This window comes from Takifugu rubripes, chromosome 22 (genome assembly GCF_901000725.2).
Source record: "Takifugu rubripes chromosome 22, fTakRub1.2, whole genome shotgun sequence".
NCBI classification, from domain to species: Eukaryota; Metazoa; Chordata; class Actinopteri; order Tetraodontiformes; family Tetraodontidae; genus Takifugu; species Takifugu rubripes.
The window spans coordinates 13,206,163-13,223,459 of record NC_042306.1 but is presented as its reverse complement, the minus strand read 5'-3'; the positions used below and the strand labels follow the sequence as shown (position 1 = coordinate 13,223,459).

Below are 17,297 nucleotides of genomic sequence, written 5' to 3'. Positions count from 1 at the left end.
TCCAGTCTTATACGATTCCCCGGTTTTTTTCATACTGTCACAGAGCAACTCTGTCCAGTTATCCTTTCAAATTAGCTGCTCTTGTGTTAACAATAAAATATTCAGTGCTCTGTCAGATTGCAGTGTTTCATACAAACTGTACAAAATAGAAGCGAGTTGTTAAACGGAACGCTGGAAGCACATTTAATCTGATCTGTAGAGACATTGCTGGCAGGAAGAAACTCTTTTTTTATTTATTAATCAGAGAGAAGAGTTGTCTATATTATTCCCAGCCTGACTGTCCTTGACTGCAATGAAAGGGGAAAAAGTCCTTTTATTTGTCCAAAATAATAAAGTGATTTTGCTATTGTGGGAATATGCGCAGGCATGTGCTGCCTTGGAGATGCATTTTTGCTCTGCCAGGATGAAAGCGTTTATACAATCTGCAGAGATTTGCAGTCCAATCCTCAAAAGCATTTGGATTCAAGAAAACAGTAGATCTGTAAGAAACAAGCTGTAGTTGGAGTTCTCATTCAGTCCTTTTTTCACTTCCCTCATTGTCCTTTTATGGCTGGTTTTACCCTCCTGGGTAACGACACAGAGAAACCAAGATATGGATTGATATGAACGCTGCTCGGAAACAGGCTGGATCCGTCTACCTGTTAACACCTGCAATCTGTGGAAATACTGTCATCATCGTTCTTTATCCTCTCGGCGGGCTCATACTTACTAATTACAGTCAAAGCAAGCTTCAGCTGTGGTTTACATCACGTTAACATCATGTTTGATTGATGAAAAGATGTGAACCGCGACTCTAATACGCACCAGCTGCAGGAATATGAATGATTTTGTCCATATGTTGGTATTTTATTCATTCTGAAATAGATGAATGGTGGTTATCTTATCACAACTGCCATGGGGAGTTTGTCGAATCAGTTAAACTACCACCACCGGCCGGAGCGCCCGGCGCTCCATTCGTGCCGAAGGGGCCCGTGAATGAAGGATGAAGACTTTTCATGCTGGAAGGTATCCAGCAGGCTTAGGAAAGTCAGTGGCCTCACCTCTTCAGCCTGAGCATCCATGAGAGAGTGTGCGTGCCCTTTACCCGCCCCCCCCACATCAGTCTCGGTGAATTATGGACTCCGCAGCACTCCCTGATGTAATGCATCACATTCAGAACACGTTCAGCAGCATTATCTTATCGGACAGGCTCCAATCCAGAGGTGGCCTTTTATTACGCGGACTACACCTATCAGAGGTTTGGAGCAACAATAAAACTGTGTTTGCCGGCCGATTCCAGTGACGTTTTGTTATTTCCCAAACCCGGGCTGACGCAGAGACCGTCTCGGCCGTGCTGGTTTGTCGTTTCAGAGGTTGCGCTCTGTGTTCGCTCCGATTGGTACTTTAAGCTACAATAATGTTGAAATCTACAGCAGGAACGTGCACAAAGTGACACAGTTACGTGGTTGCTAGTTGGAGACTATGACTCTTGCACATGGTATACCTATATATTACATATAGATCCGGCGTATTTAAAAAAAATAGCACAATTCCTGAACGGATGCGCATGAATTAGGGCACTATGTTAAACTATTTAATGCATGTTAATACTGTATGTGTCATATACATATTCTGCATCTATATAGACCCTGCATCTTCCTCTAAAATGATTACATCTATGATCATTAATAAATAACCTCCTGATGAGAAGGTTGGACAGTAAGAACTTTTTTTTAAAAACTTCTCCGCGGTTACTTGTCAACGCCCCCAATTTCTGACGTCCAACATGATGTCTCATCGGCGGATGCTCGTTAGTCAAGGTGAAGGCGGCGTTGCAGGAGGACGCCAGCAGCGGAGACGGCCACAGAGCGCAAGAACGCACGCACGCACGCACGGGGGACCCGCACGATCCAAAAGTTGGATTATCGCCACCCGATGAGCTCTAAAGCTGACTTCTCTGCGTCGGTGAACATGCTGCGGGGACTTTCGGAGACCTTCTTCCTCCTTCTGCTCTTCGGGAAGCTGCGTCCCGTGAGTATTGAGCACAACACGTTTGGCTTTTCTCATGACATGATCTTGAACTGGCGTCTCTTGGAATCCTCGTTTGCGCACACACTCACGCGTTTTGGTTGCACCACGCAAACGCTGCGTGCTCCCGACATATGCTGCAGGTGGGCTCGTTATTGGACGCGATGGGGCATTTTTGTGGCATTTATGGCCAGTTTAACCTCTTCCCGGCGCCACTTTTGTCATCACTCGAGTGTTCTGTGAGCCAGCCTGTAATTGTTGGTGGCATTGGTGTGGCTCCCTCATCAGGAGACCATGGCAATGGCCTCCTTTGTCCCCGTCTTCGGTCTCCATCCACAGCTGTCTCCAGAGGAGAAGCATGTGGACTCATGCGCAGGCTGGAACTCATTTGGACATCAGCTCACACTCACAGGCTGCTTTAGTGTCCGACTGTTGGGAACAAAGTCAAGGAATTTCCCAAAAGTTCCTCCCAGCGAGGCTCAGAGGCGATGGTGATTGTAATTGTGATGGTTTTATTTTAATAATGGTGAGATTTGTCCAGATATACCTGCAGTAGATGGATGATTCATCACTGATATTGTTCCAGCTCCTCGTGTGGCTAACAATAGCCTTCTGCTACCAGCCTGATTAATCCCCTCAGAGAGGGAACTCATCCACCTAAGTAACGGTAATAAATCTCCCAGCCCTCGACTGGATCCCTATATTCTCTAGCGGCGAACGCCCGTGTTTCATGTTGATCCAGCGGCAGATTTCCCCGCAGTGACTTGGAAAATGGGGAAATGCAAATGTTAAAAATCTGATGTTTGAATGACAGCCAGGGGATTAACTCTGAGTCAGCCACGCGCGTCGGGTGGAAAGACAAATGGGAGCTCGTCTCAGGATGCGGACACGATGTGTTTGCCTAGAGGTGTTAGGGACCATTCAGAGAGCACACACACACACACACACACACACACACACACACACACACACACACACACACACGGCCCACGTGATTCAACAAGCGTCCTGCAACTGCAGTTGTATGAAATGGTCACTGAGGGCGCCCCTCTGTGCAGGTATTTTCAGGGCTGAACCAGATGTGTGACATGAAGGCGGAATTGACGGAGGAAAAGGACACGTGCGAGGCCCAGATTGAGAACAAAACTGCAGGTCGGTTTGTAGTCTGTCTTCGTGTTTGTTCAACTTTCCTTCTTCCGTTTCACCCTAATTTGCATGATCCTAATGTGACGTCAGGCCGAGGTGATGAAACGAGCTCTTGAGACAACAGAGCTGTTTAAACGTGCCCCCCGGGTTTACATTGGCAACATGTTCTCAAGTGCAAGAAAACCTCCCATCAGACATCTTATTTGGGACAATGATGCGACTCTATTGCCCAACGATGCACCTGGAAGTGAGCGGCGGCGGGTACAACAGGTTGACATTTTGTGTCGTGCGACCGAGCCACTTCAAATAACAGTGTGTGACGAAGGCCGAGGAGCTGCTTTATTAGTCCCGGTGGCAGCGTGTTAACTCAGCCCATCGGCTCTCATAGATACAGGGCTGCCACTTTGTAGCTCGCCATGGGAACGAGACGTTTCAGCCTTTATTGATTGATTGATTTTTCCCTGTTGCACGGTAACAAACGAGGCTTTGTTGGCCACCTTGTCTCTGCTGCTCTGCTCAGGTTGCACCGGGATGTGGGACAAGATCACCTGCTGGCCCAGCGCTGATGTCGGAGAGGTGGTCACCGTCCCGTGTCCAAAGTATCTCTTCTTCTTCTCTGGGAATACGCATCTAAGTAAGAATCTTGTCTGTGAACGGTGCTTTGATGGTGCTGATTACGCTGCTCACAGCATCTTAGCACATCTTAACACAAGGTTTCTGTAGCTCTGGGTCACTTTACTGCTAAAGGAGCCCGGCTGTGGTGTCCCTCAGGGCTCTGCTCTTTCGCCCCTTTTATTTCCATTTTATTTCCATTTTTCTGCTGATCTTTGAATGGCAGACGCAAACTACCACATGGAACTGATAAACGACTTAAGGTGAAATGCAGTCATCAGATTTTAAGGATTAAAGCAATGAATTTGAGGGGTTTTGAGAATTTGAAGAAATTAAAACCAATAATATCTCAGTTAAACGTGTCTGATCCGGACCCGGTGAGAGGACAATGTCAGCCCAGTGTTTCCGGAGGCAGAGATGAGGGTGGTTTAGTCCAGCATCATGAAAAATATGTTGTTTCAATGATATCAGATGATTCATTCAAATTGGCATGGTTATAAATTTTGTGATATCTTTAAATAGAACTATTTTTGTCCTTTTTCAAAACAAAAAAGTTATCTTTGGCAAGAAAAACAACGCTTCCTCTCCGATAATCCTCGTACACCACTTTAAAAAAGATCATTTGAACATTAAAACAAAAAAACCCAACAAAACTGTTAATCTTCTTTTGGTTTTGTCAGATAAATACCAAACACGACTTTAAGCTTCTTTATCTCTTTATGGGAGCGGAGAGAGGAATTAGGAAGCAGGGAGCGGATCACAACCATCAATTCATCCTCCTATAATCGTGTCGTTCCCGTCTTCCTCGAGGCTCCACGTTTCATCTCGCACACGGGGAAAAAAAATCCCAACAAAACCGAAATGTGCGCAGCCGAGTCGCAGAAAAACAAACAGCTCCTCTTCCAGGTCAGCCGTCAAACACGTTTGTCCTTTATCCGCAGAGGGAAGTGATACTAATTATGGCAGAAAACGGCTCTCGTGAGGATTTATAGGCTGGATTGCGTGTGTTTGTACAGCACTTCCCCTCTGAGATTCCCCTTCATCTCTGTTGCTCATTAATTGCCTCACACGGTTTATGATGATGTTTTGTTTTTACCTGGGAGACCTTTGATTTGGACCCCCCAGATGCATGCATTCGTTTAATGAGCTGCACTTTATTTGGACTCGATTATCCAGCGAATGTCTTACCGGCTGTAACTCGTGAATAAATGTGGGCAAACTCGGAATTCTGGTTAATTCTTAATCTGCTTTAGTCCACCACATTCTGCCCTCTGCCTGCACCGGGAGCTTCACCTTCCCCCTCAGGGTCCGATGTTACTTTAATTATTTCACCATGTTCTAATATTCAGAAAATTCAACTTTCATCCAGGCGCAACTGTCCGAGGAGAGGGAAGAGCCCAGATGTCGGATACGCTAACTCACAGTACGGCTGTAGAGTAGAAATGATATTTAATTTAGCTTTATTAGGTATGCTGAAGCTTTTGAGTCATTAAAGGAGGCGGAAAACTTAATCTGTCGTGACTACAGCATCACTTGGCATCAAAAACTAGCATGTGAACATGGGGAGGTCAAATTGATGTCAGGAGCTTTAATGGAGCTTTCAGGGCAGCTAACGTCAGCTTGGCTTCACATGTTCATATCATACCTAATATACAGGTATGTATATCGAATTAGAGTTGAGTTAGTCATGCAGCCCCCTAAACTCTGTTGTACATCAAACATTTTATTTTCTTGTTACTCTTTTTCCTGTGAGAAAACTCCGTCGGGCATATGCCTCCAGCTGATTGCCAAGTGGCATAAAAATGAGTGATGATTCTTTTATAACGTGGATTCCGCTCGGCGTAGCGTCGTGTTCCTGCTGGTGTTCGGCTCGTTTGCGACTTCAATGATTTACCGTCTGCGTGAGATGAGCCGGCGTGGCGTAGGGAGAGTTTTCTGGGAAGCTGTGATGTGACCCAGATGGGAGACCGTGTGACCTGCGAGGGAGAGGACTCCTGGGAAAAGAGAGGGCACGGAATCGCCAGATTTATGGGGCAGAAAGCGGAGAGGTGTATTTCGTCAGAGGCTCTTTGGATCAACTGCCTTGAAGCGCACAGTGGGGGGTGGGTGGGGGGTATGTGGCCCTTGCTGCCTTTTAGTGTGGCATCAATTATGCAGTAAATCAACAAATGAGTGCAAGTCGAACCTGCCGTGAGCTCCAGGAGATGCAATCGGGTTGATGTACGGTCGGGGATTAGGTGCATTATAAATTACCCCCAAACTTTCATCTGCAAATATGAACAGGACGGGAATAAAAAAGACCGAATCACTTGAGCGTTCGCTGTCGTCGCGGGCGTCATCAATCTGGCGGCGGTGCACAATTGGAATAAACCCTCTGCTGCGTTCCCTCGCCGTAGAATTCAAAATCAAAGCCACGTTTGGAACCCTGTTTCCTTCGCACAAAGTCCCATCTCAAAAAGTTGGTTGGCTTTAAAAGGCCTCGCAGACCAACTGGAAGGAGGGGGAAAGAGGATTACGAAACATGGCGCCACTGAGAATCAGGGCCAGGCCATAAATTTAGTGGAGATGGAGTTTGCCATTCTCATGAACTCTACCTAGTTAGTCTAACACAAACACGGTGTCATTCATCTCCTTCAACAACGCGGGCGGCGCCCTCTCTGTGTGCTCGGGGCCGCTGCCTGTCGGAGACTCGGCCCTCCACCCGCCGCACTCGACTGTACGCTCGCGCTGATACGAGTGTTTGTCCAGCAGCGACTGTAATCAGTTTGCGACCGTCCCGATTCAAGCGTCTGGATCAAAACAGCGGCAGGGCGATTAACTTGTTTGAGCTCTCTGAAAGCCGGCGTGTCGTGTTTTGGGGGATGATGAAAGCATTCTTCAGGCCATCCCTCAAATAAGCCCGAATCCAGCGGTGGCACGGCCTGAAACAACAGGGGCTTTGTGTCCCGCCACGGTGTTTGCAGAGGCAAAGCCGCCATCTTCTTTGCAATGCGCCGCTCAGGTATTTGTGAGCCGACCGTAGTTTGGTGCCAAACGCGTCCGCAGACTTCGGATTTTTGGTCGTTTCCCAACTCGGCCTTGATTTGATAGCAGCTTTGGAGCGATACGATTGGGAAATGTCAGGAATGTCCTGCATTTAGACGGTGTTTAGTTTGAAAAAATCATTTGTCTCACACACACACATGCACATACACACACGCACACACACACACACACACACACAAACTCAGTGGCGTTACGTCCATGTTGGTAAAAGCAATGAAGAAATCCAGCAGATAACTATTCCGTGCTTTTCGCGGCCGACAGGATTAGATATGCGTCAGGAAAATAAGAGAAGGTTTTTAACTTGGACCTGGTTTAATTGATGCTCGGTAGAAAACCTGCTGTTTTCGTCCTCGACCGGTGAAATGTGGCGTCATTCCACCAGATTACAGCAGGCCCGATCACCACTAAAGCACGAATCCTCGGACTGCGATGCTAAACTCTCGTCTCGTGTCTCCAGAATCTCTTTGACACATTGTTGGGCTCTTTTTCGCTGCCTTTTCTCAGCAGGAATTTAGCGCGCTGCTATTTTCAAGGCCCTTCCACATGTCTTTTAGCCTGGACCTCTCACTTTTGCCCTCCTGGGCACAGCCGGAGTAAAAATATCCCTATGATCAACTATGGTCGTCCGTGCATGTTTGTGCTGAGTGTAATTAAGAAACAGATGGAGTCAAATACTCATGGGAACAGATCTGAGCTGAGCTCCTCAATCATTCCCTCCGTTTCCTTTTAGTTTTTGGAAATATTCCAGACATTTGTATCCCAGTGTGAATAAACGTGGACGTCTGCGTTTTCTCTCACTTTTCCCCTTTAACTCCCCCCCCTTGTTCGCCAGGTAACCTGTCAAAGACGTGCACGGAGGACGGCTGGAGCCCCATCAGCATAGACTACACGGAAGACTGCGGGTACGACTTCAACACCACCGTGGGTGACGATCGCGAGGTCAGCACGGACTCTGCCTGATGTTTGCCTCCATTCGACCTGGTCTGAGGCTGTTTTTATTTGCAGGCGGGGTTCTTCAGCGCCATCAAAGTGGGCTACACCGTCGGTCACAGCGTCTCGCTCATTTCTCTGACAATCGGCATCATCATACTCTGTCTCTTCCGGTAAGGAGAACCTGCAAAATGCTTTTTAATGTCTTTTCGCCCTCATTTAGAGCGATTAACCGAGCCGTCGCCCGACACTTCCTGCATTTTATAGGGGTTTTATTGTGTTTTTCACAGACGGAGATGGATTTTGTGGGGCTGGATATTCAAATTTGACCTTTTCCTCTGCAACATTTCTCAAACAAAACTCTCTTCCGCAATAAAGTCCAATGACTGGCTGGTTAACGGCCTCTTCCCGGCTGACCTTTAGTCCTGGGGAATAAGAAAGAATAAGAACCTGCAGCACCAGTCCGATGGGTTTGGTGTGTATGCATCTCGCTGGCTAAACAACAGGAGTTGTGTTTACTCGGCTGGCTTATGGAATGCTAATGACTCTGGAACATGGACGCAGGATGTGAAAAACATCTAGTGTTTGCGTTCACTGCGCAGCTGCCGGACGCGGCGCATCCGAAAACAATCGGCGCTCTTCAGCCCGCTGGCGAGCTCACGAGGAACGTGTTTGTTTGAAACCTCGCAGGATTTACGCTAGCAACGCCGCTGATTTACTCCTGGATCCCTCCGTCTCGAATGCATAGGCAGACGCGGCCGCATGCGTGCAGAGTTCGTCTCCTGTGCAACATGTTACTGTGCACAAGGAAAAGCTCGTTAATGACACAACCCCGAAGAAAACTCCGTGTTTCTTCCTCCGTCGAGAATAACGTTGCATTTTGGAGTAATATAAATGATGGATGGCGTGCGCAGCTGCAAAATGGAGTGCAAAGGAACCGGTTTGAAACCACCTCCTGTTCCCTCTTGACGGCGTGCATCTAGAATTCAGCCCGTTTGTCCAGTCATGACCAGTCGTAGCAGAACACGTTGTTCCACGTTCAGAAGAAAACAGCGGAGTGAGAGAGGGAAGATTCTGGAGAACATTTCCACGATGATGATCTTCATTTCTAAATGAGCTCCATTATCGAGAACTTTTGGCGAGAACTGTGAGAATGAGATTTTAATGAGCAACAATCCTTGGAGAGAGAATTCTGAGTGTTTTTCTGCCTCCACAGGAAGCTGCACTGCACCCGAAACTACATCCACATCCATCTGTTCGTGGCGTTCATCCTGAAAGCCGTGACGGTCTTCATCAAGGACGTGGTTCTGTACGAGGTCGGGGAGACGGAGGAATGCCACGGCACTGTGAGTCCATCTCCAGCTCCTCCTGAACTTCCGCCTGTGGCGGATCAGCTCCTGCTCGCTCTGATTTGAATGTCCCGTCTCGGTCGCTGTGGGTGTAGCAGTGTTTGCGTGTCCCCTCCTCCGCTGACACTTCCTCATTCACGGGATCAGCAGGATGTTGGCAGAGTTTCTGTTTGCCGAGCGTCGCTCCTGAACTTGAATGCTTTTGTCAATAAATTATGTTCAGGGTTTTGGTATCTGGTCGTTATCTACAACGCAATCGTGGCACCGAGACGGCCGGACCGTCGGCGCTCGGCTGTTAAATCGGTTTATGTGTGATGGAGGGAGCTCGGACGTCAACCAATGTTCTGCTTCACCACCAGAGAGAAGGTCGACGCGCTTTCTTGCCTCAATCTAAAGATTTTCCGTATTTACACTGAATGACTTCCTCTAAACACAGCTGCTAACCTTTGCAACTGCTTCTAAACACAGCATTAGCAACGTCCATCAAACACACACACACACACACACACACACACACACAAATATGAATGACAGCGGTTTTACACGCAATCTCAACCTCGCGATAACATCTGTGATATGAGCTTCTCGGCCATGATTACAACTCCAGTATAGAATAGGCCGTTTAGCTTCTTTAGCTAAACCTTTAATAATTTGCTGATACCTGCATAGTGTTTATTCAGTTCAGGGTTCTCATGATGGCGGTTGTCTTCCAGGTGGGCTGTAAGGCAGTGATGGCTTTCTTCCATTATGGCATCATGGCCAGTTTCTTCTGGTTGCTGGTGGAGGGCCTCTACCTCCACACTCTGTTAGCCGTCTCCTTCTTCTCTGAGAGGAAATACTTCTGGGGGTACATCCTGATCGGTTGGGGTACGTGTTTGCTTGACCTAATTGACCTAAATGGGACATTATTTTTGTGTCCGCCTGCAGGACACAAGGCTGCAACATTTCATGCAGCCAGGATGTGCCAATATTGGCTCAAAGCTGACATGAGACCAGTTCTAAGAGATTATCACTGCACACATCCCCGTGCACGTTGTCGTCCTCTGTCGAGTCAGCACGATAAATCTATGTTTAACTTGTGAAGTGCTTCTTTGTAACACGCCAAATGGTGATTCCTGCTTTTAATCTCTTGTTTGCAGGAGCACCATCTGTCTTTATATCAGCGTGGGTGCTTACGAAGGCTTATTTAAACGATCCAGGGTGAGTTTAACACGAACCGCCTCTTGAATGTGTCGCTCCGCTCATAAAGTAGGAGCTAAAATGCTGCCTTCAGTGAGTCACTGAATGTTTTTGGACTCTCCCGTTTCCGTATCCGCGTCATCCGTGCCGTCGGCGCCCCGTGTTCTCATCACTGCGGACAGATGCTGGGAAATAATCGACGACACTCTGTGGTGGATCATCAAAACACCCATTTTGGGCACCATACTCGTGAGTCACGCCGCGATATTTCGCACGCTGCCACGCATAACGAGGTCACGTGACCGAGTGGCTTGCTCCTGCCTGGCAGGTGAACTTCATCCTCTTCATCCGTATAATCCGGATCCTCCGGCAGAAGATGAACTGCCCCGACATCGGAAGGAGGGAGTCTCATCAGTACTCGTAGGTGTCATGAGATCAAATCCTAGGGTTGGTGTCATTTAATGACTTTCCTGTTGACATTTGCACACTTCACTGCCCCCCCCTCAGGAGACTGGCTAAATCCACCCTGCTGTTGATACCCCTCTTTGGCATAAATTACATTATTTTTGCTTTCCTACCCGACCACGTCCAGTCCAAAGGGAGGCTGGTGTTTGATTTAATCCTGGGATCGTTTCAGGTAAGGACCCACCCTCACACGTGAGTGCGCAGCTTTTATGACACTTACAGGATTTATTTCTTGAACTTTAAGCCACAAATGAGAGGAAAAATGGATCACAAACGGGTTGAAGTCTGCACATCTAAGCTACTCTGTAACAAAAAACAAACATAATTACAGCGATGTTATGTTTAGCAAATGAAATGACTGATTTATTGGATTTGAAATGTAAAGTTAAAATGGAGGGATGGAAACACTGTGAGGGAAATTCTTAATTTATGGCCAAAAATTGTCTCCTGGGAAGATTTCCCAGAGATACACATGAGGAACCTCCTGTCGGAGCCAGAAGTTGGTCAGAATCCTACCCTCATCACTCATGCACAAATATTTTCAGTGTCTTTTGAGCGTCCAGAGGAATTATTCCGCTTTTAGCCACAGCTCTGAAGTTTTGTCTGCTTGTTTTCAATTTTCCAGGGTTTTGTTGTGGTGGTGCTGTACTGCTTTCTGAACGGGGAGGTAAGGAAATCCAAACAAAAGCCGCACTTCAGGATGTTTACTCTCCTTTTTTATGTGGCCAAATCTCATTTTGTGGCCCCCGCTCATGAGGTTCAAACCCTCTTAACGCCCCCTCTTCATCCTGTTTGCCCTCGCGGCTCCTTCAGGTCCAGGCAGAGATTAAGCGTAAGTGGCGCAGATGGATGCTGCAGAGGTTCCTGGGGGCTGACACCAAGTACCAGCAGCCCTCCATCGGCAGCAACGGCAACAACTTCAGCACCCAGATCACCGTGACGACCAAATGCAGCCCCGCGACCCGGCGGGCGTCCGAGTGCCGCGAGCACCTGTCGGTCATCTGAGGCCCGTCTGCATCCAAGCCGTCTCTTTGTTCCCGTCGTTATGTGCCGAACGTGTCGTTTACCTGAGGTCAGTTCTTCTGTCTTTATGTGTCTTTATGGCCTGTCGGTTGAGGACGGCGACTCCGGACGGGGCAACTTTACGACGGCTCCCATCGAAACCCGGCGCCTGTTTAGCAGCTCGACTGTGGGCAATTGACTGATCTGTTATTTGCATAAAGAACCGTCGACTCGGAGCCAAACGGGCCACATTAGCGTCGCTCTCCACCAAACTGCAGGGAGGAGACAAATCCTGACCACCTCTTGCGTGTATTAAAGGGAAACGGCTTGGCCGAGGTTTTCCACGATGTTAAGCAATAGGTAAATACAGCCAGTGTCCTATAAGAACTGCAATGTTTATTAAAGGGTGTGTTACACAAGAACACTTAACCTAATGGCTCGCGTTGCTTCAGAGAGCTGCGGTCGTAATGATATTGTCAGGCTGTTGTGAACAACAGTCGGGGAGGAGGGATCTATAGCGTAACGATCCCATCCTGTCTGTGACAGTTTCATACGGGGCATTCGCCAGCTGCAGCTGCACGACATTCCTGAGGAGCTGCTAAAGCTCCTGCTTGTGAAATTCATCTCGGCTTTTGTCTGAGTGCGTGGTTCCTCTTCATTTCATCCATCTAATGGACCAGATGTGTTCCGTTATGTGTGCGCGGCGCACGGCGCTGGCGGAGATGCCGTTATTCGACAGCGTGGGGCGAGACTTCAGCTGAAATAGTTGATTGTCTTGTGCTTCTCTGTGCTGTTAGTCGTCTTAATCGGGCGTTTATATCATCTTCATCAATCAACCAGCCAAATCTGGATAGCGGTTATTGATTAATCAGTCAAATCACAGCCGTTTATGACCTGCAAATAAACCCATTTACCCCGTTTTCCATTTATAGTGCGGCCAACAGGGGAATGGGTTCTGTGTGGGTGGAGTTTGGAGCTGAAAACGGAGCTGAAACGTCGGCCCAGCAATGTGGATGTGGCGCTTTTGATGGGATGCATTCCTGCCAAATGCTTGTTAGAGTTCCTGCATTCACATTAGAGATTAATTCCACGGCTCCACGTCACAAAATTAGCCAATGTGCGTTGAATCGTCGGATTCTCATCAGGTAAAATCTGTGTCGGGCTCATCGGTCGTGACCTTGGCCCCAGCCTCAGGAGAACTACTGTGCTAAGGACTGAATTTTATTGATGTGAGCTTAGCTGTAGAGTCAAACTCTACTTCATCCCGAACTAAGCTTACATCATCAGCAAAGATAATTAAATTATTGAAATAGTATGAGTAATTTAGGGCTTGGCACGAAACTCATGCGCACCTCAAGTAACCTCTGACACTGTTGCTGCTCCAGCTTTTTGCTGTACCGTACTATTGACCGCTTAAACACTTAAAAGTTATAGTTGAATTTTTTTTTTTTTTTTTAAATATGGTTAAGTGTTTAAATGTCCCCACAGTAAAATAATATTGACAAGGTCAAACCATTCCCGGAATGCCTTTGTTACGCACCCCTTTGTTCTAAAGTCATTATTATGTTCATTTGTTGTTTTAGAAATATTATTTTCTGTGCTTCAACCTACAAATGAGCTGAAACGAGTTGCTAAGACTCATGGTCAGGCGCTTCGGTGTGTGTTGTCAGAATGTAAATACGCTGTGTTTTTATGTTAATTACTTGCGGAGCTCAGGTGCAAACTGGAAATCACTGTTTACTTTGGAAAACTGTGTCCCTCATGTGTTTTCCCTCAAGATTCGTGCAAAAATGCAGCAACTTTGAGTGGGTTGACCCGTGATAAAAATGTTATTGAACCAACTGTCGGATTGAAATTTAAATATTTACACCATGGACAGGCATTCTGTCTGCTCAGAGGGGGGGGGGGGGGGGGATGGGTGCAGTCAGTTGTAGAAAGACAACATTTATTCTGTTAAAACAAATCAATCTGCAGGCAAATAAAATGAAATAACCGTAACAAAAACAGACGTCCGGATGACTCCCTTCGACTTAACGCGTATCTGTCGCCCCCTGCTGTAAATACAAGGTATAACACGTTTCGTGCAAGTGCCATCTGCACTCTAAGCCAACGTTTGGTTCCGAGTTCCTCAGAGTCCAGTTAGAGCTTGTTGAGACGCAGAATGTTGAGGCGTGCCGCCAGGACAGTAGCTCCCTCTGCGTAGCTGATCTCCCGCAACATCCCAGTCCAGCACCTCTCGGACTCGTCGTATCTGTGTAAACAGGTAAATTTTGCACGGACGGTGTTCACGGATCTTCATCAGACTTTGTAAATATGTACAGAAGCTGTGGAACACATTTCAGCTTGTGACGGCTCGAGAAGCACATTGTGATAATGTTTGTCATGTGTAAGAGGTAATATTGTACAAGTCTTGTGCTCTATATTCTACATTTCTATTTTAAAATGTTATTAAAAGACCCTCTCCAGCAGTGCATTTGTTTTTGTTTTTTGTTTTTTTTAAAAGAAATCCTAACCCTAGGATGAAGTCATCACATTTTTTGGCAGGGTGAGGGGAAGGGGGGTGAAAAGGCTAAATTAGTGACAGACTCCCACCTCCAGATGTCTGTCATCTCTGTTGGGATGGGCTCCTCACTGGTTTCACTGGGCATCATGGCGAAGCCTCCCAGGGCGTACAGGAAGCCCCCCGTGGAGACCAAACTGAGGGAGCTGCGTTCCTGTGGGAACTCTGTCAACTCGGACCACCTGGGGCAGAACGTCACAGTAAACGCACAGCGGAGCTCCGATGGTGTTTAATCAGACGCTGAACTACTGGACGATGCCCTGATCAGAGCAGACGGTGCTGCTTTATGACCTAATTGCCTCCTATTATGGCTGGATGACTCATTTCACGACTGTGGACAGATGTTCCGCCTCATCACCACGTCGCTCACCTGTCGGCGGCGATGTCGTAGACCTCCACCGAGCCGGTCAGGCCCGAGTCCGTGACCCCCGTCACCGCGTAGATCTGGTCGTTGTGGACGGTGACGCCGAACAGGGAGCGGGCCGTCTTCAGAGGAGCCAAGTCCTTCCACTCAAACTTGGTGGGGTTGTAGACGCAGACTCGTCTCAGGCACTTCCTTCACAGACGTCGGCGTGTTACCATCAAATCGCCATCGTGGAGCTACAAAAGGAGTCTGGAGGGACCTACTTGCTCTGTGACTTTCCTCCGATGACATAGACGAGACCTCCGTGTGACACGGTCCCGTGGCCGTACACTTCATAGGGCAGAGGGTCCGACTCCCCCCACTTGAACGACCTGCAAGGACGAAGGGGTTCGTCTTCATCGGGGGGGTTTTGGCTGCAGTTTGGGGCGAAAGCTAATCGCACACTTACTGTCTGTCGTAGATCATGACCGAGTCCAGCGCCTGCTCCCCCTCCTTCAGCTCTTTCCCTCCCACAACAAAGATGGAGTTTTCGGCTTCCGTCAGGCCGAACAGGCAGCGGGGGTTGGGCTGCGACGGCATCCCCAACCACTCTGAGCTGATGGGGTCAAACTGGGAGCAAATAGGGAAGCAAGATTCAGCACATGGATGCAGGTTGGAGGTTTTTTGTTTTATTTTTTTTAGTCTTTAGAGGTGTGTTACCTGCAGGAAGTAGGAACTGAACGGGTCATCTTTATTCTCCTCGTATCGCATCCCTCCCACGACGAAAACCTGGTTCTGACCCGTCACCAGGCTGCAGTGGTTTTTGGGAATATCTGTAGACTCTGAGACCACAAAGCATTCGTTCCCCACGGGGTCATAGGCCACCGTCCCCGTGTCGCTGATCATCAGGATCAGGTCCATCTCAAACATCCCAAAACGAGGGTTGTTGTTGAGGATACCTGGAAGGTATCCTTCCTCGTCCTCTTCGCCCTCTTCAGTTTCACCTTTGCCCAGTTTCTTTGGCTGTGGGAGACGCCCTTTGTGAGCCTCCCGGACGAGCTCCAGGTCCTTCTTGATGTCCTGGTTGAAGCGGAGGTACTGGTGACGTTCCACTTTTTCTTTGAAGTAATCCAACGGAATGAGCCGGAAGCGGATGCAGTGCAACAGCTCCGGCAGTTCCCTGACGCGGTTGGCCTCGTCGTGCTTGACCCAGTCCATCAGGGATTCAAACACCAGCTCCTCCTGCAGGACATTGAGGGCATCCGATGTGATGATGAGGGCCAGTTCGCTGGGGCCCAGCTGCAGGAAGTCCTGGTCCCTGGACACGACCTGGTAGCGTTCGCAGATGAAGTCTTTGGCAGCCAAAACGAGCCTGGAACAATCGAGCAGAAGTCCTAACCTGAAGATGGCCAGGCAGTTCCCCAGCACCATCTTCTCCTGGAGGTAGGACACACACACCGAGAAGATGGAAGGGATCTGGTACATGTTGGCGACAATAAAGATATCCTGGACGTTCTGTTCCGTCAGATCGATGTCTGACGTGTACAAGTAACGTAGAATCATGCCCATGACGCCCGGTTCCACGTCTCTGAGGACAATCTCCCGCTTCTTGCTCTCCTCCAGGTCAGACAGGAACATGGCTTTGAAGAAGGGGCTGCTGGCTGCCAGAACCAAGCGGTGGCAGGGGAACTCCTGGTCCTTGATCTTCAGGATGCAGTCTACAAACTTGTCGGTCTCCAAGAGGTCGCACAGCCCGTCCTGAAGGAGGGTCTGCTGGTACATCCTCGGCTGCTGCTCCGGGTCCACAGTCAGGGCGGCCATTTTGTCCTCGTCTTGGTTGGGTTTCTCGGGAACCCTGCTTCCTCCCCACAGCAGAGCGGGACTGTCCGTGTCCACACGCCTGCTCGGATGGCTCTGGAAGGTCTCTGCTGGTTGGTCAGTCGGTGGGTGCAGCTGTCTGGGGTCGTCACTGTGGAAGCCTATTTATAGACGGGACCCTCACAAAGCTGAAGAATCTATTTTGTTGGCCGGGGAGGAGGACAGATCCAGTTCCTCCTCCACAGAGATCCCAGCAAACAGCTGGGTGAAATCCAGGTAAAGAACTGACCAGAAACTCTGAGTCAGTCTGGTATATTTACACTCTTTGTCAAAGCTGTTTTTGTATCTGTAATCGAATCCTGACAGAAATAGCGAGTGAATCCACTGAATGAGGCTGTTTACCTTCATGTTCCTCAGCAGTTATCCAATTTCAAAAAAATCCCGCCAGACGTCAAACTCTTTAGGCCATGAAAATTAAATAGACCATGGGCAAAACATATATTGTATATTCACAGGTTCCTCTTTAATCCTCCTCAGGTTACAAACACAGCAGGTGACACACTGCGTATAATGTCCTTTAACACAGATGCTAGTTTTTATTGATGTTTCCTGTCTTTGTGATACCATAGGAAACATAAAAAGAATAACAGCTCGACTGAAAACGGTTCCAACACAAGTACATCGCGGTGAAAATGTCTGATTGTCTGACAATTCAGTCTTTGAATATTTTTTGACATCTCCAAAGATGAGCAACAATCCGTTCATTGTGAAAATCAATAAATCATCATTTCTTTAAAATGATGCACATATATATTTTAGTTTGGAGTGGAAATACAGCAGC

At 48.0% G+C, this 17,297-nt stretch overlaps 2 protein-coding genes across 3 annotated transcripts; one reads left to right on the top strand and one right to left on the bottom strand.

Moving 5' to 3' along the window:
- The first annotated feature begins 1,778 nt into the window (after positions 1–1,778).
- On the top strand, positions 1,779–14,206 carry LOC101077903 (vasoactive intestinal polypeptide receptor). Its single transcript, XM_011618925.2, has 13 exons — positions 1,779–2,010; positions 3,066–3,159; positions 3,674–3,787; positions 7,643–7,749; positions 7,816–7,913; positions 8,957–9,086; positions 9,803–9,956; positions 10,229–10,289; positions 10,451–10,517; positions 10,597–10,688; positions 10,776–10,905; positions 11,359–11,400; positions 11,547–14,206. Exons 1-13 carry the CDS (start codon positions 1,915–1,917, stop codon positions 11,736–11,738), a joined length of 1,377 nt encoding a protein of 458 aa, XP_011617227.1. The 5' UTR covers positions 1,779–1,914; the 3' UTR covers positions 11,739–14,206.
- LOC101078126 (kelch-like protein 40a) lies at positions 13,667–16,596 on the bottom strand. 2 transcript variants are annotated; one of them, XM_003977710.3, is made up of 6 exons: positions 15,359–16,594; positions 15,108–15,268; positions 14,923–15,030; positions 14,666–14,851; positions 14,328–14,477; positions 13,667–13,986 (listed from the first exon to the last, which is right to left on the bottom strand). In XM_003977710.3, exons 1-6 carry the CDS (start codon positions 16,457–16,459, stop codon positions 13,875–13,877), a joined length of 1,818 nt encoding a protein of 605 aa, XP_003977759.2. In that variant the 5' UTR covers positions 16,460–16,594; the 3' UTR covers positions 13,667–13,874. The 2 variants fall into 2 exon arrangements, with proteins under 2 accessions (XP_003977759.2, XP_029687450.1); XM_029831590.1 differs by lacking the exon at positions 14,328–14,477 and having other exon boundaries at positions 15,359–16,596.
- Between the last annotated feature and the right edge of the window lie 701 nt (positions 16,597–17,297).